The following is a 23,381-nucleotide window of genomic DNA, read 5'->3' on the forward strand; positions in this document are numbered from 1 at the left end:
AAATTTGGACTTTCGTTGTGTTACAAACGGAATGGCAAGTTTAATTATATACTCCATATTATGGTGGAGGGTATAAAAAGGGCCGTGCTACCGACAATCGCAAAAGTGATTTGTCATTGGATTATAATTACCTTACTAAACTCCTCTTCCATGACCTTCTGCGTGCAAAGCAGCATGTTCACTTTAGCACCACAAAGACAACAGCTTAATATGAAAATATCTTCTTCATAAAAAAAACAATATTTATATAAAGTATAAAATATAGTTTATATTTTCAATTCATTTAAAAAATCAGTTACATCTAAAACTTCATCTTTACATAATTTCTTCTTTTTAGTTACAGAATTTAATTTTTGTCCTGACGCCCCAAGACTTTTCTTCCATGCTGGTAAATTTTTATACTTGTCATTATTTGTACCATAAATAATTTCATTAACATCTTCGTCTAACTTATAAGAACACAAGGAGGGAAAAATTTCCTTCAGATCATCTAACGTTTTTTCTCTTAACGTTTCGTCACGACAAACTAAATTTAATATAAATAAACCATTTTCACTTAAAATCGATTTAAGATTTAGCAAAACATCATGGGACATAAATGCAGGTGGTGGACAACTCATGCCCAAAGTCAAGTCTTTGCTGTCAACATCAAAAAGTATGGCATCAAAACGACGACCTACAATGAACAATTTGTAATAACAGAAAGGTATAAAAATGAGTACAAAAATTAGTTACCTTCTTTTGTACAATTGTTTAAAAACTGCAAACCATCTTCAATAACAATATGCAAGCGTTCATCTTTTTGAAGGCCAAAATATTGTTCAGCCACATTTGCCATTGCTGGATCAATATCCACAGCAGTTATATCAATATTACTAATAAAATTTTAAATAGTCAATAAAGGTATGAGGATTTTTATGACACCAAACTTACGGAATTGCCTCGTGCAGAAACATACATAGACCACCACCACCCAAACCAACAACTAGCACATTTCTCATTTGTTGCTCCGAATCGGCAGCCAATTGAACACCCAAGGACATGTATGCATGATGTTGACAAGCTAAATAACCAAAGTCAATCTTCTCGTGTTCTTTGCCTTTAATTTTAACTGGAAAAAACAATATTATATAGAGCAAAAGATTATGTTGACATCTAATTTTCATTTACCTTTTTTAATCAAGGCTTCGGATTGAACAACAGCCTGATTGTTCATAAAAATGAGACGTCGAAAAGTTTTGTCATCTGATCCTTTGACTTCTTCTACCAAGAAATCACCAGATATATCCGATGTACCTTTGTACAGAGTAGTACGTGTACCCATATCGGCACCAATGGATAAGAAGGGGATCTAAATCGACTAATAGGATATGTATATGGTTGTGGATTATTTATTTATTTAATACCTGTTCTTTAAGGCCTATGGGAGCGAAACTCTTTATACTATCGGCCAGTTCAGCATTGACTTCTTCCATTGACTGATAACATTGATCGCGATGTAATGTTACTACAGCCATTCGTTGAAACTTGGATTGTTCCAAAAGCTTTTTTCTACCCTTTGAAGTGGCAAACAACCATTCGACTTCTCTGAAAATAGTTAGCAATTGGTTTAGGAGAACCAGACAAATTAAATTCACACTTGTATACATTTAAATTCCGGGTAGTGCACCTAATTTTAATTATTGATACAGTCGAACTTCTCTATAACAAATTGTTTTATAAAACATGTAGCGCTTTTTCTATACAAATAGTAATTCTTCGTCCCCAGCAGCTACGTTATAGAGAAGTTCGAATGTAGTTCATAGTTTGACAATCTCAACAAACCTTCCTTGTGGTACAATAAAAGCTGCATATTTTCCCAAACCTCTAGTAGGAGGTTGATCAACAATATGAACCGTATAGCGGGGATTACTTTCGCCTGGTTTACACAAATCAATGCTGACATCATTGTGTCCTACAACATCGGTGCGTCCCAGGCCATTACAAACCACAGCTGCAGTTTGCAAAGATTTAACAGAGTTCTGCAAATCTATGGTCGAGTTGAAACGTTGTACTTTATCACTGCTATAGCTAAATTCCAAAATCTGATGAGAAACATAAACCATGTAATAAAACCAAATCGTTAAAAATGTAATTAAACAACTCACTGGCATTGGCAAAGATTTGAATTTTGTTGCCACTATTGTAAATACTGGCATTGACACAGCATCGGGATTATCGACGTTCTTCTCCTGATTAGCTTTATCAGCATCGGGACAATGGACAATACGTAGCATAAAGGCGTTTTTTGGAAAATATTCCACAACATATTTTAAAATATGTTCCTGCAGTAGAGTAATGCATACATAACGACCACCATTTCTCAGAACACGTCCAACTTCTTTGAAATAGGCTTCAACAGTTTTCTGCGTATTTTCACTGTCGTCAACAAACAAAGCATCCAAGGTACCTTTATCCAGAGCCACAGAAAATTGCTCATTATCAAAGGACATATTTGTGGCATCCATTTGTATGAATTTCATATCACTACGGTTACGAGCATTGATTTCTTGCATTTTCTTTATAGCAACAGCGGATATATCGATGTTGGTAATGTCCCTGGAAAAGTTATGTTTAAAAGACATTGGACAAACTTATCAATTTTGAGGGCACCACGCAATTTAGTAATTCACTTTTGAATGCGAGTTCTATAGTGATTGAGCAACCTTATTTAGGGAAAGGTGCATAATTAAGCTAAGTCATATGTATTTTTCTTTGGAATCATTTGAATTTCTAGATTTTAAGAGCCAAACAGAAAAATGTCATCCTTACATACACTAGTAGAAGTTATTTAACTTACTTAAATCCCGAGTCATACATATCCATACTCAGTTTGGAATTACCACAGCCAACCATTAGGATCCTATCATTGGGCCTAATATATTTATGGATTTGTTCACAGAGCTCCAAATATTCGCCATACCTATCAGAAATAATTAATAATTAAGTTGAAAACTGTGACCAAATAATTACCATTCAAAAGCTTTTTCTCCGCGTTTTTTGAAGAAAGTGTTCCAATAATCAACAGTTGCAAATTCTTCATGGGTTTTTGGTAACAAATTCATTTTCTCTGTAATAAATTTCATAAACAATTTATGAATAAATAACCACGCCGTTAAAACTTGAGAAAAAGAAAGAAAACGAATAGTATGATAAAGATGAGGAATCAAAATAAAATTACCTATATACCGAAAACAGCTGATGTTTTATATAAAAAATGTGTTACCAGATTAATACAGACATCGTTCAGCAACAAAGACGTATACATGGTACAATAATACAGGTAGCATTATCAAGCCAGCTGATGGTAACATAAGGTGTCAACTGCATTGAATTGATGTCAAATTTTGACATCTTATGTTACCAACAGTTGCCGATGCGGCTACCTGTGTATTTGTACCATGGACGTATAGCAATAAAGACTCGAACAAATGCATATTCCAAAAACATATGCTAATAGTTCCACATTTTGGTTACAGATGGCTACACAACACACTGGAATTGATAACAGCAATGCCAATCGTTTTTGATTCCCATTTCTCGCGGCAGAAAACATTCAAAGACGTATAGCAATAAAGACTCGAACAAATGCATTTTCCAAAACCATATGATAATAGTTCCACATTTTGGTTACAGATGGCAAAACAACTTACTGGAATTGATAACAGCAATGCCAATCGTTTTTGATTCCCATTTCTCGCGGCAGAAAACATTAACGTCGTGTTTTGTGGCTGAAATTTATTTCTTTTCTTTTTTTATTGTTCATTCAATGAAAAAATCAAAAGCGAATGCCGTCAAACTTGAGTTTTAATGTTTTTCTTGTCAATATTCCAATGAGTAACAGTTTTCGTTTAACAGAATGTTGCTATGACATCGTAGCAACAGAGGTTAACTCCCTCTACAGTTAATTTTTCACAACTGACTTTTCCTATCTTATAATATTGACATCTTTGAAACATTAACGTCATGGTAGAACAAGAAAAGGTAGCAGCAATACCCAGCTGACTGAACTGGGTTGTAGTGTTAGTGTCAAATTCCATACGACATTTTATGTATTTATTTCTATGTTCGATGTATATTAGGGATATATATTTTTGAAGAACAAATTTATTCATCAGAAAAAAAAACTATTTCCCATAAAGACGGCTTCATATCATTGACATGTAACCTCCTCCAGGTCCGAACGACATGCCGCACACTAAAACACCGCTTATAGAGGCGGTACAATATTTGTTAATATGTGCGGTATTTTGTTAAACTTGAAAAGAATAAAGCCCTAATAAACATGTGCTTTTTTGTTTTCAAAAGCAAATGATTGAAACAGCTTCTCTTTTTTCAATGAATTACCAGCGACCCGAAACATTTTTGCAAGTATTCTACTTTCTGCGAGAAATTATGCATTTAGTGGAATGATATGGAAACATTCAAATTGAAAATCTAACGAGTTTTCATTCATGTTTTCCAAAATATTCAATCAAATGTGAAAAATTATTAGTTTTTTAAATTCCAATAATTTATAGAAATTTCCTTGTTTTGTTTACATTTACGTTGACACTAAGGTTTACAAACAAAAACAAATTTCAATGTGGTTGTTGTTGAGTTGTATTTGTTGTAGTATTAACTTTACCTTATATTTGTTCTACCATGCATTAACGTCGAGTTTTGTGGCTGAAATTTATTTCTTTTCTTTTTTTATTGTTCATTCAATGAAAAAATCAAAAGCGAATGCCGTCAAACTTGAGTTTTAATGTTTTTCTTGTCAATATTCCAATGAGTAACAGTTTTCGTTTAACAGAATGTTGCTATGATGTCGCAGCAACAGAGGTTAACTCCCTCTACAGTTAATTTTTCACAATTGACTTTTCCTATCTTATAATAGCTTCGTTCCCGTACTTTTTAATGGTAAAACTCGTTAAAGAGAGAACTGCAAAAAATTTGTTATCACACACAAGTTTTTTGAAATAGTTCGGGAACGGAAAAATGGAAAATACGTCAAAAAACTGGAACAAATGTCAAAGTCGGCGTATCAGCCAATCAGACGCCGGCAACCATGTTACTATTTTTTTACTCGACCAAATTTGTCGTGTAAAAAGTTTTTAAAGAGAGCGTCATTCAGCGCCATTTTTGTTTAAAGAGAAGTTAACATTTTACAACTTTTTTGTGTACGGGAACGCTTTTTCGAGTAAAATGTGTAAAAGTCGTAAAAATTGTAAAAACTTTTTAGTTCTGGAACACAGCTAATATTGACATCTTTGTCAGCAAAGTATAAGGGGATTGGGCATGGGAGAACAATAAAAGGTAACAGCAATACCCAGCTGACTGAACTGAGCTGTAATGTTATGCTAAGTTTACATTTACGAAATGCACTCGATTTCATCTGTCAATTCCACAGCTCAAACGTCAAATGAAATCTCATCTGAAATCAATTGGATTTCATTTGACGTTTAACCATGATGAAATAATAAGGTGGCGTAAAATGACCAGATGATTGGTTTCAATCTGTCAAATTTTTTGTAATTGTGAATAAATTGTATGAAAACGTAAACAAACATTTTGACATATTGAAGAATTTTTGGCCAAAACAGAGTTGTATTCGTGCTACTTACGTGACCTGTTAAATAGATCTTGCGTTTAACCTATGGATTTGACAGAAGAAATCGAGTGGATTTCGTAAATGTAAACATAGCATTAGTGTCGAATTCCATACGACATTCTATATATTTTGGTCAGTTCCTTTACTTTTGAAAATGGTAAAACTGACAAAAGTAGCAAAAGTTGTAGTCTACTTCCATATGAATTGTATGGTGTCTGAAGTAAAGGAACGCTTTTCTAGTAAAAAGTTGTAAAACTTGAAGATTCTTGCACGTAAAGGAACAGGGCTTTTATTTATATGATCGATGTATATTAGGGATATATACATATTTTTTGAAGAACAAATTTATTCATCAGAAAAAAAAGACCATTTTCCATAAATACTTCTTCATATCACTGACATCCCAGCAAAAAATGTTGGATGTTGTGCATGTGGAGTTATGATTTCACAACATGCTTCGATGCAGTCCACACGGACTTATGAAAAATTCACTCCGTTGGATACAATTTATAAGCAGTTGCTGTAGAGATACCTAAAAAAATAACAAAAAACAGTTTGTTGATCCCTACCAACCGCTGGCGAAATCATTTATTCTAAAAATAAGAGAGAGTGTATACATTTCTAAGAATTTGTTGTTTTGCGGTAATTCACGGGACGGAAATTTTTAATAGAGTGGAGTCCAGTTGGAGTCCCTGTCGAAAGCTGAACTAGTGAAGGGAAGGCAACATAAAAACCTTTAGGATGACGAAGCAAAATCAGTTGCGCTTGGATTAAATGGAGAACAGAGGAAGTACAATTGTAATTGATTTTAATGGAAACTTTTTTAATTTGTGTTTTTATAAGAAAGTTCTTTGTACTCTTGTTTTACACAAATAACAAATGAATATTTTGAAATTTTGCCTGTAAGGGCGAAGATCATTTTTAATGATTTTTTTTATTAATTTTCTCGTTTAGAGTTAAGCTTGATGATCGGAAATTATTTGCAAGTGAAAAAGGAAAGCCAAGGACTCGAACACACATAGTCACCAAATTACGTTACCTGGTTTCATTGGTGTTAAGGCAAATCTTCGGACGTATCGACTATGTAATGGCTTCTCTGCCCTAGAACTTATCGTTTTTCAAATGCAAATGTGTTTTGTACATTTAGGCGGATACTTGCCACAGAAATGTATTTTCTTCACGACAAACGCTTTTTTTGCGCTGCCTTTGAAGTTATGAGTTTTGGCTTTGAACGCTAACACGCCGTGACAACATTTTTTGATATGTTTTCAAGGACGTGTGTTCAAATCCCAGCCGGACTCAGCCTGTTTTTTATTTTTTGAAATTTTGCTGTAAGGGCGAAGGTCATTTTTAATGATTTTTTTATTAATTTTCTCGTTTAGAGTTAAGCTTGATGATCGGAAATTATTTGCAAGTGAAAAAGGAAAGCCAAGGACTCGAACCCACATAGTCACCAAATTACGTTACCTGGTTTCATTGGTGGTAAAGCAAATCTTCGGACGTATCGACTATGTAATGGCTTCTCTGTCCTAGAACTTATCGTTTTTCAAATGCAAATGTGTTTTGTACATTTACGCGGATACTTGGCCACAGAAATGTATTTTCTTATCGACAAACGCTTTTTTTTGCGCTGCCTTTGAAGTTATAAGTTTTGGCTTTGAACGCTAACACGCCGTGACATTTTTTGATATGTTTTCAAGGACGTGTGTTCAAATCCCAGCCGGGCTCAGCCTGTTTTTTATTTTTTGAAATTTTGCCTGTAAAGGCGAAGATCATTTTTAATGATTTTTTATTAATTTTCTCGTTAAGAGTTAAGCTTGATGATCGGAAATTATTTGAATTTTATTTATTCTGGGATATTTCGCAATCGCTTGCATTTTTACTGCACCTTTAGATCAGCCAAGATCACCCATATACGTTAACGTGACTGCAACAACAAAATATGTGTTACATGTGCCTGCTTCCGGTGTGGGGAATGGTATCAATTGGACTCCGGCTAACACAGACGCCTTTCCCTCGGGTGTAAGTCCCAACCCTGACATCCCATCCTAAGGCACGCAACAGTTTTAACAAAAGTAACACTACATAAACAACAACACTAATGGTTTGTTCCAGTATTGCGAGAATCTACTAATTTTTACTATTTTTTCCGATAACATAAAGGAAAAAATGTTATCGTAGTAAAAAATAGTAGCTTCTTGCAGGTTCTGGAACAAAGCATAACACCAAAATGTATCACCACTCTCTGGAAACCCGAAACCGATGGCTTTGAATCTGTAATTTTGGGGGGCCTCGCAACATATGTTCTCTTTATTCTCATCTGTCGTGGTTTAGCAAAGGAAAGACTCGCTCAGAGAGACTAATGCACAAAGTATTTTGAGAACCATTGCTTTAGATTGATTAAAAACCCAATCCGAAGAGTGCCTTTAAATTCAATCCAAAGGACTACATCAAAATCAGTGATTTGGATCGAAAACGGAGTGCATCCTAGCTGTGTGCTGTGGAAGCAAAATGGAGTGCATCCTAGCTGAGCGCTCTCTTGTAAAATTCATAAGTGTCCAGCAAAAAATTTTGGAAGTTGTGCAATTGGAGTTATGACTTCGCAACATCTTTCGATGTAGTCCAACAGAGTTATGAAAAATGCACTCCTTTCGATGCATTTTATAAGCAGTTGCTGTAGAGATCCCTACAGAAAAAAAAACAGTTGGTTGATCCTTACACATTTCTTCAAAAGATAAACAAGACTGTATACATTTCCAAGAATTTGTTATAAAATAAAGAAACAACAACTTAAGTTGCGAACATTTTTGCGGTAATTCACGAGACGAACATTTTAAATGGAGTGGAGTTGGAGTCCATGTCGAAAACTGAACTAGTGATGGGAAGGCAACATAAAACAACTTTGTGCTAAGTTTACATTTACGAAATCAGCCCGATTTCAACTGTCAATTCCATAGCTCAAACATCAAATGAAATCTCATCTGGATTTCATTTGACGTTTAACCTATGGATTTGACAGTTGAAATCGAGTGGATTTCGTAAATGTAAACCAAGCATTAGGATGATGAAAGAAAATCAGATGCGCATGGATTAAATCGAGAACGGAGGAAGTAATACCCCGTTTATATATAACCGGATTTAACAAACCGACTGGGTTTTAAATGTCAATTCCATTGCTTATATTTCAAACAAATCCTCATAAAGAAGGTTAACCCTGCAAAAAGCTCTAATATAAACAGCATATAAGCTCAAATGTAATTGAATTTAATGGAAACTTTTTTTAGTTTGTGTTTATATAATAAAGTTCTTTGTGTTTTTGTTTTACACAAATAATAAATGCATTTTATTTATTTTGGGATATTTCGCAATGGCTTGCATCTTTGGACTGAATAAAAAAGCAACCTTTAAATTCAATCCAAAACACTACATCAAAAGCTATGATTTGGATCGAAAATGGAGCGCATCCTAGCTTTGTGCTGTGCAAACAAAATGGAGTGCATCCTAGCTGCGCGCTCTCTTGTAAAATTCATAAGTGAATTCATAGGAAAAGATGTACTCCAACCGCAAATGTACCGTACATATGTAGTGATTTAACTGCATCCGCGGATGCAAACTTTTTGCTGGGTATATATGGAACGCATCTACGAAAAATTAGGGGTCTGTTTCACTATGTCGAAAGAAAATGATTGCGAACGAAAAACGCCTAAACTTTGGTTTTCATGGCAATATTGACTTTGTGTTTGCTTTAGAACAACTACAAAATTTAAAAATCATACACGAGTTAAGTTTTTTTCTTTCGTTTTCATTTTCATTTATGTCATCTGTGGGCTGAGCTATGGATGCCTAAATTATTACGAATATAGACGAACGAACGAAAATAAGTTACAAAAACAAGAAGAAAAAACATAATTTTTGCTAGTTTTTTTAACCATTTATTTCCACTTTTGTTATTGTTTAACAGCCTGTTTCTGTATGTCGAAAGAAGAATGTGTGCGAAAGACACTCGTCCAAACTCTTGTGTGTTTTTCAAATTTGTTTTTTGTTTTGAAGCAATAGCAAAGGTAAAATTATTTCGAAAACTACAGTTCGGGCGTGTTCGATTCACACACATTCTTCTTTCGACATACAGAAACTGGCTGTAAATATTTTTGGTTTTCTCCATCAAAAAAGCAGGGTTGCTTAATGGTGTTTTCCTGCGATGTTTAGAATAAATGACGCAGCTATCGTCATTTATTTTTGTATGGTAAATGACGAAAGATGTTTTAATGTAAAATGTCAAAATTTCGCCAAATGGCATCTTGTTGTCTCTTTTTATAGCTTGTGTTTGTCTATAAAGCGAACACATACTATCTCTCTTACTCTTTGTTTTGATTTTTTATGGCGAATTCCTCGTTTTTTGACGTTTTAGATTCGATCTCATTTTCTGAGTTACCGACAAATGTCGGTAAAATTAAAAGTCAAAATTATAAATAAAAAATTCAAAAACAAGTTGACAACGCTGTTGCTATCGTTACAACCACAGTTTATACAGTTGGCCATTCAGAGTTCTGTTAACAACTTTTGACAACAAACATAATAGATTGTTCATTATTGTCATGGTTTAATAAGAAAGGTTAGCCAAAGCTTCATGTCAATTTAAATTTTTTCATTCGAGTATGCCTAAAACTTCAAAACAATATAAACAAACTGTGTATGTGTGTATGGTGTTTGAATAATATGCCAAACAATTTTAAAAACAATCGAATTCACTGATTTTTAAAATTGTTCTTAGACCATTTGTATGGAAGCAATTGGTGAGATTTGCATTGAAACAATCAGTTTATCATATTCACGACTCGATTATGTGGAGAAAACTTAACCCTTCATTCATTTTTCGCGTTTTTTATAAAATGCTCAAAAAAATCATTGTAAACAAACCCACTTGTTGCATTTATTTTGAAGTTTTAGGAATTCAAGAAAAACAAGGGTTCTATAGATTTTTTTCATTTAAAGCTACCTCTTTACTTATACCATGATTATTGTGATTTGATTTCCTTTGTATTTTATGTCACAATAATGTATTTGACAGCAAACTAAATAGTCAGGGCTAACCTAGTTTGGACTGAATGGCCAACTGTATAAACTGTGGTTACAACTTTATGACTACTTTATTTTGGTCGCTAACTTACCGAAAAATACGTTTAATTACCGAATTTATGGGAATTTTAATATTACCGATTTTTGTCGGTAACTCAAAAAATGTGTTAGAGAATCGCACTACATGTGGGCTGAGGCTCCACTTTGCATATACATTTTGTATGGGAGAATTGACAACTCATATGTAAAAAACATATCGTGTAAAGTACCCATAAGTAATTGTACCATGATAGTTCATTCTTTCCTTGTTTTATAGGCCGTTTAGATATGACCTCATTAGCCGGATTTATACCCGTATAAATGTCAAATAAATCCTCATGAAGTGGGCTAACCCGGCAAAAACTCTAATGTAATACCCCGGTTACACTATTGAAGGTTAACCCACTGGGTTTAATAGATCCAGTGGGTTAATCTTTGCTGGTTACACTTAGCTTTTCGAGGATATAAACTGTCAGCTGATGTTTGTTTACGTATACATACAAAATAACTAATAAAGTCGTGTTTTACACTTTTACAATTTCTCGTATGACAATTTCTCATATTGGTATATTTTACACACAGGGATACATTTTTGTATCATGGTATCAAGCGTACTTTTTGTTTAAAAAAGTGTCTAAAGTAAAAAAATAAATAATTTTATGATTTTCAAATAACTTTAGATTTATTAACTCCATAAAATCTCATGCGACCAATCGTAAACGTGTAAAACACGACTAACTCTGTTGCAAAAACAGTTGCAACTTTTGGTACTTTTTGAGTAGAGTTGGATTTTTTGCACAAATACCGAATACAACACTGTATTTTTGGTGGATTTGTGCCGGATTTAAAATAAACCCAGTCGTGAGTGGATTTAATTTTTGTATGGCAAATCTGGTCAGATTTGACCAGATTAATAGTGCGGTTACACTACAGTTTTTTGCCGGGTTAACCCACTTTATGAGGATTTATTGCTTAATCTGGTCAAATCTGACCAGATTTGCCATACAAAAATTAAATCCTCTCACGACTGGGTTTATTTTAAATCCGGCACAAATCCACCAAAAATACAGTGTTGTATTCGGTATTTGTGCAAAAAAATCAACTCTACTCAAAAAGTACCAAAAGTTGCAACTGTTTTTGCAACAGAGTTTGTCGTGTTTTACACGTTTACGATTGGTCGCATGAGATTTTATGGAGTTAACAAATCTAAAGTTATTTGAAAATCATAAAATTATTTATTTTTTTACATTAGACACTTTTTTAACAAAAAGTACGCTTGATACCTTGATACAAAAATGTATCCCTGTGTGTAAAATATACCAATATGAGCAAAGAGGGGACGATATCTCATGCGAGAAATTGTAAAAGTGTTAAACACGACTTTATTAGTTATTTTGTATGTATACGTAAACAAACATCAGCTGACAGTTTATATCCTCGAAAAGCTAAGTGTAACCAGCAAAGATTAACCCACTGGATCTATTAAACCCAGTGGGTTAACCTTCAATAGTGTAACCGGGGTATAAGCAATAAATCCTCATGAAGTGGGTTAACCCGGCAAAAAGCTGTAGTGTAACCGTGTTATAACCGTACTATTAGCGCATTATCAGGATTTATTTGCTAAATCCAAAAATAATACATACAGAAATAAATCCTCGTAATGAGTGGATTTGTTTTAAATCTGGTTCGGTTGAACAACTTAGTTCACTTTCAATGGACACCGGTAGTTTGCATGAACGAACTGCGAATGGGTAAAATGTTCCCTTTGTTTTCATTAAATAACTCATACGCAAACGAACTATGGTACAGAACTAGTTGTCTTGATTTAACAACACTAGATCGAAATTAAAAATCGATTTATATATTTCATTTCTCCATCTCTGAAGCCCTTGAGAGAGTATCGTTTTTCGATCTACTGAACTCTGCAATTTTCTGATTTTCTGAATTGAATGAATTCGTATTTTGCATTGAAAATTGTTGAAAAAAGCTAATTTATACGAAACAAAATCCTTGCTAAAAATAATTAATGTTGTTAGTGTGTTCATAATAACTTGAAAATACCAAAAATTTCATGAAATACAAGTTTTGCCTGAAAGATCTTCGGTCTTAATTTCTTTTCCAACAGAGATTAACACGTATTATTTTATTATGTACGCCTTTCAAAGGGAAAAGAAAGAATATATTCTGAGGAACTACAATAATTGTTATTATTTATATAATTATTGATGATGTGATGGACAGCAACACGTTACACTAATCCAATGTGCAACAAAATTGTATACAAACAAAAATAGTGTTTTTAAATCCATTGGTCTAAAAACAAAGGGAAATGTCGCGTCCTGACTATGAACAAACAATTCTACATCACAGTTCACTGTTGGTATTACTTCGTGGAGTGGGTGTATCGAAACCAAGATCTTTACAGAAAGTCTTTGATAAGGTGAAACGTGTCAATAATGTTAAAATTCAAGGTAATTTTAATCCTATCTATTTGTTTCTGCTTAATAAAAGTTGCATCTCCTTTCCTTTTCAGATTCCAGCGGAGTGGTTCGTGATATTTGGGTACGATACATCCACGATTATCCGGTGGAAAACAATGATTGGGGAGACTTTCAAACACATCGCCGACTATTGGGTCTAATCACAATTGGAAAATTTGATAATCAGGTGGAACTTAATGAAATGTGTCGTCAACATGAATCGTTAAAAGTTCGTTATGTTAGCACTCTGTATGATTCGAGGGCAATCTTCTTTGGCCCCGCCGAAACAACAGCAGAAAATGTTCCTCTATCCACTACAAATAACCTTGATTCAATTGAATCTTCGCATTTAGATACCATAAAAGAAAACATAGTTACTGAACCTGCTGTGCAAGATTCAAAGGTTGTTAATAGTTCCAAACGCCTACAAGATGAATTTACCACACCGTCCAATTTCAAAGCTCAGGCATTCTTTTACCGCGAGAATGATGTTTGCTCGGATTTAGAACATCATATGGTGGATTTTATAAATGCCTTGTTTTGGGTATTGGAGTCAAGGCGATTAGAAAGATCTCGCGAAAAAATGGAAAAGTGGACTTTAATAATGGCGCCTTTTGAAAAGAGAGACTTTGTGGGTTTGGATATGGAATCAAGAAATAATCGGAAACGTGTGGGTGGTAGAATTGTAAAGAATCTTGCGGATTTATCTCTGCAGGCAGGTCTGATAAATGAAGCTTTAACATTGTACCACAATGCCAGTGAAACTTTACGTTCCATAAACGACATACTGTGGTTGGGCTCTGCAGAAGAGGGTCTATGTTCGGCGTCGGCATGTCTTCTTTTCCCACAGCTAAGAGTTGATGAGACTCTGCATCGTAATGCATCATTGCAGGAGGGTTCACCACTAAAGTGTACACCAAATAAATGGAGGCAAAGTGAAATAACAAAACGTTATAATCCCAATGAAAAGTCGACAAATCATCAACCACAGGAAGAGGAACATAATGATGTGGCGGCGGCCACAACACCTACTCATCAGGCAACACCGCATTCGGCTTCCACCTCTTCGGTATCATCAATATTAACAAACTCCACATTATCACAGGCCTCAACTAATTCCACATCTTCTTCATCATCCACAATATCCACCCTGTCCGCGACAAGCCCTCGTCATCACTCGGAATTACCAGGAAATATTCTAAAACCCGAAGAAATTCTAACATATTTTAAAAATGCCATTATAAAATATAGCAAGTATAGCCACGCTGCCATTGTGGAAATTGAATCGGCCTTTAAAGCTTCCCGTATAATGATTGAACAAAATCGCCCTCTGGACGTGGCTATGTTTTTACAGAATGTCCTCTATGTTACACACAGCATGACTGAAGCTGAACGTATTAAAAGCTTTGAAATGATGACATCGCTTTATCTACAAATTGGTTATCGGCGCAAGGCAGCCTTTTTCCAACGTCTAGCTGCACTTAAGCATGCCCATCAAAATTCTTCTAATACCGACTGGTCACAGACCTATCGCCTTATGTTGTCTAGTTTTCCTGGATATATGTTATCGCTGGATCCTCTGGAGGTGTTGGAATATAAATCTGGTTGGCCTTCATTGCAAATTGACATATTACAATCTTTGATTATGGCAGCTAAACGTTTGCGCCACTCCACATTGGCAACACGTCACATGACGTTTCTACTTCAAACACAGTGGCATAATATGTCATTGGCAGAACAAAGTGAAATGGCTGTGCAATTATCGGTAAGATTAAAGATTTTATTGATTAATTGGAAAGTTTTTCATGTCATCTCCTTTGTGGATAGAATTTAAGTGCCCAGTGCGAAGGTTCACCGGTGCCATTGGTTTTAGAAAACGGAACGGTAATACCGCCTGCAAATCTTACAGATTTGCCATTTTGTATGGATATAGTGGTAAAAGACTTACCAGCACATTTGAGACCACAGCGTATAAAAATTGTCAAAGCGGATAGTGGCCCATTCTTGTTCACACCCTTGCAATTTAATTCAATGGATCGAAGAGACAAGAATAAGGATAAAAATAAAATAGGTAAGTGTGTTATGACATGGCGCCAATAGCCAAGTCTTGCTAACCACTGACTAGTTTTTTTTTTCTTTAAGAAGAATAATATTCTTTGTGGTTGGAAAAATTGCATAATAGTGGTTTTGTTTGTAAATGTACACGATTTTCAGTTAATATTTCTCTTGTTTCTATTAGCTTTCTTCTGGGTCCAAAATAATGTCAGTGAAGTATCGGTGCGTCTACGAAATCCATTGCCATTTGATTTAACCGTCAGCGATATGCGCCTGCTAACCAATGGAATAGTTTTTAAATCACTACCACAAACTGTAACGTTGCAGCCTGAAAAGCCCACACTATTAACATTACATGGAACTCCAATGGAAGTGGGACAATTAGAAATTCAAGGTTATAGTACACACACATTAGGTGTTAAATCCAATTGTCGCATGAAGCACATGAAAGGCCGGAAATTTCCTCAAAATTTTGTAGTCGATGTTATACCGGCCTTGCCCACAATCGGCGTAAAAACATCCTTGCCACAAACAGCAACTTTTAGTAATATGTCTGGGGCTGATACTGTGATAACCACAGCAAGTTTAACGCTATACAATGGCGAATCATCTGTGTGTGTGATAACAATAACAAATACTAGTGATATACCCGTTGAACATTTAGAAATAGCAATAAACTCCAATCTAGAACAGGAAGTACAAAAGAAAGTATTTCAAATCGGGGAGGATTTACAAGTAAGTATAAATGCAACAAAATGAATCTGCGCATCATGTTGATTTTAACCAATTTCTTTCGATTATTTTCAGGCCAAATTGCCTATTGCTCCGCAAAGTAGCATTGATTTTAAGTTGAATATATTTGCTGAAGCTGATTTTATATGTCCGATAAGTAATCAAGCACCAGCATCTATACATTCCAACAGCACATCGCTCACTGCATCACATCATCTCTATGACCATAGTCACTCGTTACAGTATTCTTCAACATTATCAAGTGGTCATACAAGTTTACCATCGCGTGTTGGTTCTCCAAGTCAACAACATTATGCACCATCATCGATGTCGTCAACAGCAGCAACAACAGCGCAACGTCGCAACGATATGGCTTATAGTAGTTTTCGTTCAACAACATCAACGGCTCAACATTCATTGGCGGCTCTAAGTTTAACAACTGCTGATACCAACTCTATCCACCAAACTCAACCCATTGATGCCCAAATACGTATTAAATATTCAGGGGGTGATGCAATGCAAGAGGGTTATTGTCGTCAATGTGCTGTCTATTTTAAACTGGAATGCATACAAAGTGCTCAAATTACCAGTTGGGATGTTTTACCGGCTGAAGTGTAAGTATAGAAGAAATGTTTATTCATTTATATTCAGCTCACAAGGTTCCAAAAACTACTTATCTTCCGAGGATACGCGTTTTTTACTTATTCTTACCGACCAACCTATCGGCAAGAATGGCTAGTTCCCTGGCCATCTTTTGGATTGACACGGGATATATAAAAGCCAACAGTCATGATGTTCGAATTTCGTTTGCCGTTTATTGGACTTTAAGCTTCACTACAAGTATTGCCTTTCGGTCGGCGCTCATATCATTGACTTAAAATATGAATCTGGGTGCACCTCATTGATGTCGGAGAAGTATCTCTTGCCCCTTCTGAGATGTTTGTGGGAATGTATTCAAGTTTTCATCTAATGGTTGTTGTTGTAACAGCAAATGATATATCCCAGTAAACCAAATGACGGATGCGCCACACATCTGAACAATTTCAGAAGCACCTTACGAATAAATCGTTCCGATTTCTATTCGATTGTCCTAAGGAACTTTTCCCCCAATTCGTTCCGAAATCGGACCGAAATTTCGCAAACAAATTTCCCTTCCGAATTCGATCCTATTTCGTTCCGATATTATGTCAACCACTCCATACAACTTTCGTTATGCTTTCGGATCCAAAATCATATGAAATTCGTTTCAATTTCGTTACGAAAATCAAATAGATGCGGGACAGATGCTTTAAACGGTGTCTTCAATAAATGCTTGGCCTATAGGAATTTAGACGGCTGCATTATCCCGAGCATAGTTATACCAACACTACTCTGGTTTGTTGATGTTGTAGCAGCATAAAAACCTACGTAGAAGCATAGGTTCGAAATGCTGGGTTTGCTCTGGTTTGTCATGACCGCTGACGATCTTCAGCTGCTATAGATGGGGATGTACCAAGAGGATCACATTCACATACTGCATCTGTATGAATGCTATCAAAATATGATTAATAGGTTTGCTGATCTTGGGGCTCTCTCGTAACGTTGTACCTCTCCGATGCAGATAGATAGTTTGACAGGTTTGAATATTGATCTATAATGTTCACTTATATTTGCGGACCACACTTGCGCCGCATATCTCACCACAGACCGACATATCGAGTTATCAACAATATTTCTTTTTCCGCACACCAAGTGCTGCCGGCATAATGCAGACAGCTGTATACGTCACGATAATAATATCTTCTGGTTGGTGAGGGTGGGAGAATGTCATTGTAGATATCAAGAGTTCATGATGTCAGAAATCGGATCGAGTGCAGCCACAATGATCCGTTTCGGTTGTTGTTGCTGATATAGGCCAGGACAATCTGATCTCAGCGCCAGAGTAACCCGAAATTTGGATGTCGCATAAAAATCATTGAAATATCCACATGAAATTATTTCAACCCATATTTTGATTTCATTTATAAAAATTGTCTATCTGTTTACCTCCCCCCCCTAGGCCATCTCAATTCTATTTGGTATTGGATATTACCAATCTAACTGCTCAAGAAATGACGCTCAATTATACAAATAATAAAACTATTTCAATGGAGGCCCTTGAAAGTTGTCGGGTACCAATACCGGTTGATCGTTGTTCGGTCGAAGAGGTGTGGGCAGCAAGGGAGGCCGAAATTGCTGAAAACATGGAGAAAGGTATTAAACATTTTTACATATGTGCTTACATAAAATATATTTATTCTTTCCCCCTTTTCTTTAGAATTATGTTTTCGCACTGAAATGGGTTCGTTTAATGACTCTGTTAGTCGTTTGTGTTCCAAACACATTGCTGAAAGAGTTAAAATTAAATGGTCACTAACAGGAACTGATATACAGGGTATTGCCTCACTTAAGGGCATTGTTTTGACACAGGCAATGATAGATTTGTGTACTGTGTCGCCATTACAGTGGAGTAAGTAGTAACATAAACTAAAATTTTTGAATGAAGTTGTAACTTATTTTTATTTTCAGATATTAGTTTTAAAAACCAACCGGTACAGCCTCAATCGGAAGTTGTGTGTACAGCTGGCCAAAGTTCTTTGCTTAGCATTACTGTGTGCAATCAATCGCTGCAGCCTTTGAAAAATCTAATACTCACCATAAAATTCTATCAGGATTATTTAAATGGTACCGAAAATTATAATTTAGAAACAAGGGTGGCCATTTCGGGGCCCAATCGGTAAGTATTTATATATATTTTCTGATAGAAATTGGTATTGATTTTTTTTGTTCCAGAGTACGCATACCTATTCTGAAGAAAGATGAAAAAATTAATCATGAATGTACAGTACTATTTTTTACACCAGGACGTTTTAAAACCAGCATACAATGTCATGCCAAACCTCAACAACAAAAACATTCACCTGCTAATACAATGCTTTCTCGTTCGTGCCCAGCTAATGATCCTAATTTACATATAACACTTAATGATATTACCGTTGGTGCTCAAAGCTATCATGAACAACAGGAGCATATATGGAAATTTATACCACCCATTGAGGTGACTGTTGTGGAACAACAATAAATGCAAAAAGAGAAAAAGATATGTGTGTTATTATAATAATCAAATTATTATTATTACTATTTTTATTATTGTTTTGTAAGTTATAATTAATGGCCGGTCTAACCCCCTCAATCATCTTCCCTGCAAAACTAAATTATGTATCGATCGTTTTATACTCCTTACCCTAAGTTCTATTCTATAAGTAAGTTGAATAAATTTGTGTATAAATATCGTTTTTATATATTAGTATATATTCAGTTGTGTGATGTAAAATGAAATGAAATTGAGAGGGATTTTAGGCCAGAGAAGGGAATGTTTTTAAGGTGTGATTAAATGTGAATGAAGTGTTGAAAATATATTTTTATTTAATTCATTTATATAACATAAAGCCTTATAGTCAAAAACAATTACATTACAAAACAATACCATCTAAAGGTAAGGTCACTTCAGGCAAATATTTGCTCCAGCGACGGGCATTGTGCGCTTACTGAGATCAAGTGAGTGTTAATAATACATTGAATTTATGCTCCCTTGCTCTCAGTAAGCGCACACTACCGGTCGCTGGAGCAAATATTTGCCTAATGTAACTCTACCTTAAGTATGTATGTATACATATTTATTCATAATTTTTAAAACTACAAACAAAAAAACCATTCTCTGAAATATCCCCGGTCTCTTTTTCACCACTTTGTTTTCCATCACATGCCCTATAATTTCATTTAGATAATTAATATACTAGAACATAGAATTGTTTTCTAATGGGTTTCTATAACATTAGTAGATGTAACGAAATTAAAATATATATTAAATATATTGAAGGCAGAATATAAGAAAAAGTTGAATAGAAAAATTCTACAAAACTAACTATTGTTAGTCGTTGTCGTGGCTTTTTCTATAAAACATTTGAAAGATTCTATATAAGTGAGATTTTCTTTAAAATATTTAAGTGAATTTAGTTTTTTAGTTTCCCAACAAGACTATTAGGTGATTTTGTTTTTGTTTAATGAATTGTTTTTTTTTTATTATTTTTTTATATATGAACTTCAAAGCAATTGTTATTGAGAAGCATAAACCACAAATTCAAATATTATAATCTTATATATAAATATTTATATACATATTGTAATAAAGCAATTAATTATTGATATACGCTTGTGTAAATTATTATACAAAATTACAAAAAAAAAAATCTTAAAAATAATTACACAGCTGTTTTATTTTTCCATGTTATAACAATGCTCCTTGTTAAATGAGAAAAAAAGTTGGATGATCTAATCCAACATATCGCGAAAATAATCCAAAACATTCTTATAAACTATGCCGCTCAAATTGGCAAACAGGACATCATATTCGCAATCAATTTCAATTTGTACGATTGGTTCCACTGTCTTCTCTGCCGGTACTTTCTTAATACGTGGTGTTATTTTGAGAGCATGGAATAAATCTCTCACCTGATTTTCATAATCTTCATCATACGAATGGCTATTGAGAATTTCTTTGGCAGCTTGTTTTATTTTATTATGGAATTTAGTAAAATAATTATGACGATCACATAAAAGTACCCCTGGAGGATCATCAATGCCACTTTCTGTTAGTTCACGATAGGTTTTAAATTTTTGATAACGTTCCGATTCAATATCTTCCATTTTATTGTCTATTGATGCCACTTGCATTTCATGTTCCTGGGCTGGTGTACCCTGTAAACGTTTGGGAATAAAATTAAGGGGTTACCTCCACTTATCACTTAAAAAATCGGAAAGAAATGTATTTATTGTCTTATTTTGAAGTGCATAGTGTAACATGTGTTTCTCGAAATGGCATTTTTGAAGTTTTGAAGCACGAAAACGAATGGACCGACCATATAGTTTGGTGAGCTTATTAAGTACATAAAAATCTCCTGTTTCGCTCAAAGACAAGATTATTAGGTTCTTAAAACGCCCGCCATGTGTATATGATGATCGCCCTATCTATCGTTGGCACCGCAAAACGCAATATTTTTCGACAAAAAATTCCAAAGCTAGCTTAAGATATGCTCTTTCAGATGAAAAAAGATCTACGGTCGAAATCGCCTATAACTTCGGTCAAGGGTTCGACGGAATTGGTCGCTATAACCGATATATCGTTATAAGCGATATTGGTTTTTCTGGGCTATCAAGGGCCCCTGAGATTTGAGTCGTTTGGGACTAAAAGTTATTGGCAGGGATAACCCTTAAGGATATTTTTATTAACTAGCCTTGGATATATGACACAACGACTCGGGGGGACTCGACTTAAGTTATGGGAGCCAATAGTCCTCAGAACCTTGTGTGTGTATTCTGAAGAATATTGGCAATAGCCTAGAGAAACAAAGCAGGCAGCTCTTTGAGCATAATCTTTTACTCTACTTTAGTAAAATCTCGACTATATTGTATTTGAATCTTTGCTGTGGTAGATGTCGTTGCACTGAATTTATTATTTTACTTGGGGAAGGACTAATAAAACATTTCCCAAAAAAACCTTGCCACATAGCATAGGCTTATATTGTGATTCCGTCCAAATGAACCTAGCAAAATATGAGTACTGAGGGAGATGGGGAAATGGTCTTAGGAGTTTGATTGGTTATAATCCCGGAACTAGTTGGTGCATTTTCCTCGGCCCGTCTATGCTAACGTGACCCGAATAGCTCTGCAATTGGCAAAAGGGCGCTTTTAAAAACCTGACGTTAGCTCATGGGGTAAATAAAATGTGGAAACTGCCGAAATAAGTCCACAGGCTGTAGGAAATCTAAGGTAAGCCGGTATATTTTGTTAGGAAGTCAAACCAATCTCTTGTGAAGCGTGTTGTTTCTTAAGCAACCCTAACCCAAGAAACAAAGGTTTCGCAGACAACCAACCAATTTGCGCCTTACGCATCCTGTCTTCGAGCAGAAAACTCTACATAAAAAAACTTGTATTGAAAAGATAAATGAGAGGTTGCTGTATACCATGTTGGGAAGTCGAAGGTTTTAAAAGATTTTCGCTTGATGGCTGCAAACATGCTATTTTTAGAGAGTGGTACCTCTGCACAGAGCTCACTGTTGAGCCGAGGCGTTAACCGCGATTTGAGTCCAAACCACAACCACCGCGTTGCAACAAATAGGAGCCTCTCCATAGTCAGGCTATATTCCGCGGTACAAGAAAATCACCAGTCTGAGTAATCGTAACTACTGTCAGTTTCTGTTCTATGCAATAAGTTACTGGTCAACATCAGAAAGACACTAATGTACCCGTCTAGTCACCACGTTTGCATGGACGTATCTTTCTCACTGCACTTAAGCTGGCGAAAGTTAAGTTTGAATGAAATTCCGCGTCAAAATATTTATATTGGTATGAGCAGCACTTCAAGACCTCTCTGTGTTATTAATTATTAATGAAACCCATTGGAACACCGTCCTTAATTTCAAGTTAACTTAAAGTTCGCTTAAAAAAGTTGTTTTTATGATTTTTTCACTTACATCATAAATTACTTCCAATATCTTTGCTGCCGCAATCTGTTTTGCATGCTTTTTGTGATCTGATACACCATATCGACGTATAGAAGCCACCGAACATAATGCAATAAACTCCGGAGCATCTGGAGGACCACCTAAAGAAAGATAAATTGTAAAACGTTAAAAAATAAGAATAAAAAGTACATTTAACATACCCTGCTGAACTATTTCAAAAACAGGCAAAGGATGCTGACGTTGTACACAATAATCACGCAATGTTACAATCATATCGACAGTGGGTATCGGAGTATGTTCCACCGGCCGAATGTTATCAATGTCTGGATAATCCATTCGTAAACGTTTAATCAAATTGTTGGCCGCAGAATGTTTGGCATCTCGTTTGGAACGCCCCTGCCCGTCTGCTTCGACATTCATGACTTGAGCCCGACAAATAAAAGATCCGTCTTCCGCATCAATACATTCATATGTTGGTGGTGGTATTTTATGTTTGGCGCAATATTCTTGAAGAGCTGATACAGTCGACTTGGAAGCCATGGATTACTGGATTACTTTCTTCTATACAGCCAGCCAAGCCTTTTCAATAAATCAATAAAGAATTGACAACTGACCAACAATGCAAGTAATTTCACAAATTTCACAGATGTTTGTTATTCACCGTTTTATATTTTATTGTCAGTGATGCCAATGAATTAGTAAATTTGTTTGCTATTTTCTTCCCATGTTTTATAACATGGTACAACTATTGTTGTTTATGGATTTTTTTATTAAATTGCATCACACAACATTAATTTTGATAGGGTATTGATTTAGGCATTATTT

General features: G+C 35.1%; 3 protein-coding genes across 4 annotated transcripts in view; 1 reads left to right on the top strand and 2 right to left on the bottom strand.

Annotated features, from left to right (window-relative positions):
* Positions 1-248: 248 nt before the first annotated feature.
* The window catches only part of LOC141395258 (eEF1A lysine and N-terminal methyltransferase homolog), a 29,770-nt gene continuing 6,637 nt past the window's right edge, over positions 249-23,381 (bottom strand). Inside the window, exons 2-10 of one of the 2 annotated variants that reach the window (XM_073970906.1) lie at positions 3,013-3,109; positions 2,840-2,962; positions 2,148-2,598; positions 1,825-2,084; positions 1,407-1,587; positions 1,171-1,351; positions 934-1,111; positions 736-875; positions 249-676 (exon numbers count right to left, since the gene is read on the bottom strand). In XM_073970906.1, coding sequence (XP_073827007.1) covers positions 267-676; positions 736-875; positions 934-1,111; positions 1,171-1,351; positions 1,407-1,587; positions 1,825-2,084; positions 2,148-2,598; positions 2,840-2,962; positions 3,013-3,104 — 2,016 coding nt within the window. In that variant the 5' untranslated portion in view covers positions 3,105-3,109 and the 3' untranslated portion in view covers positions 249-266. Of the gene's footprint in view, positions 677-735; positions 876-933; positions 1,112-1,170; positions 1,352-1,406; positions 1,588-1,824; positions 2,085-2,147; positions 2,599-2,839; positions 2,963-3,012; positions 3,181-23,381 lie in introns of those variants that run through there. The other variant, XM_073970905.1, reaches the window with a different exon arrangement.
* brun (trafficking protein particle complex subunit brun) lies at positions 12,613-19,131 on the top strand. The gene is made up of 9 exons (XM_073970901.1): positions 12,613-13,218; positions 13,281-14,992; positions 15,055-15,298; positions 15,467-16,017; positions 16,090-16,628; positions 18,053-18,246; positions 18,311-18,502; positions 18,562-18,769; positions 18,826-19,131. Exons 1-9 carry the CDS (start codon positions 13,077-13,079, stop codon positions 19,112-19,114), a joined length of 4,071 nt encoding a protein of 1,356 aa, XP_073827002.1. The 5' UTR covers positions 12,613-13,076; the 3' UTR covers positions 19,115-19,131.
* r2d2 lies at positions 20,082-23,248 on the bottom strand. Its single transcript, XM_073970907.1, has 3 exons — positions 22,757-23,248; positions 22,566-22,696; positions 20,082-20,790 (listed from the first exon to the last, which is right to left on the bottom strand). The coding sequence occupies exons 1-3, from the start codon at positions 23,094-23,096 to the stop codon at positions 20,365-20,367; spliced, it is 897 nt and encodes a 298-aa protein (XP_073827008.1). The 5' UTR covers positions 23,097-23,248; the 3' UTR covers positions 20,082-20,364.

This window comes from Musca autumnalis, unplaced genomic scaffold, assembly GCF_047663935.1.
Source record: "Musca autumnalis isolate F117 unplaced genomic scaffold, ASM4766393v1 scaffold_2, whole genome shotgun sequence".
Taxonomy (NCBI): domain Eukaryota; kingdom Metazoa; phylum Arthropoda; class Insecta; order Diptera; family Muscidae; genus Musca; species Musca autumnalis.

Coding starts and splice junctions, on each gene's coding strand:
- brun (XM_073970901.1), top strand. CDS start 13,077: ATGTCGCGTCCTGACTATGAACAAACAATTCTACATCACAGTTCACTG. Junction 13,219..13,280: donor CAATAATGTTAAAATTCAAG/GTAATTTTAATC, acceptor TTTCCTTTTCAG/ATTCCAGCGGAGTGGTTCGT. Junction 18,247..18,310: donor TGCTGAAAACATGGAGAAAG/GTATTAAACATT, acceptor CCTTTTCTTTAG/AATTATGTTTTCGCACTGAA.
- r2d2 (XM_073970907.1), bottom strand. CDS start 23,096: ATGGCTTCCAAGTCGACTGTATCAGCTCTTCAAGAATATTGCGCCAAA. Junction 22,697..22,756: donor TTTTGAAATAGTTCAGCAGG/GTATGTTAAATG, acceptor ATCTTTCTTTAG/GTGGTCCTCCAGATGCTCCG. Junction 20,791..22,565: donor TATTGGAAGTAATTTATGAT/GTAAGTGAAAAA, acceptor AAACGTTTACAG/GGTACACCAGCCCAGGAACA.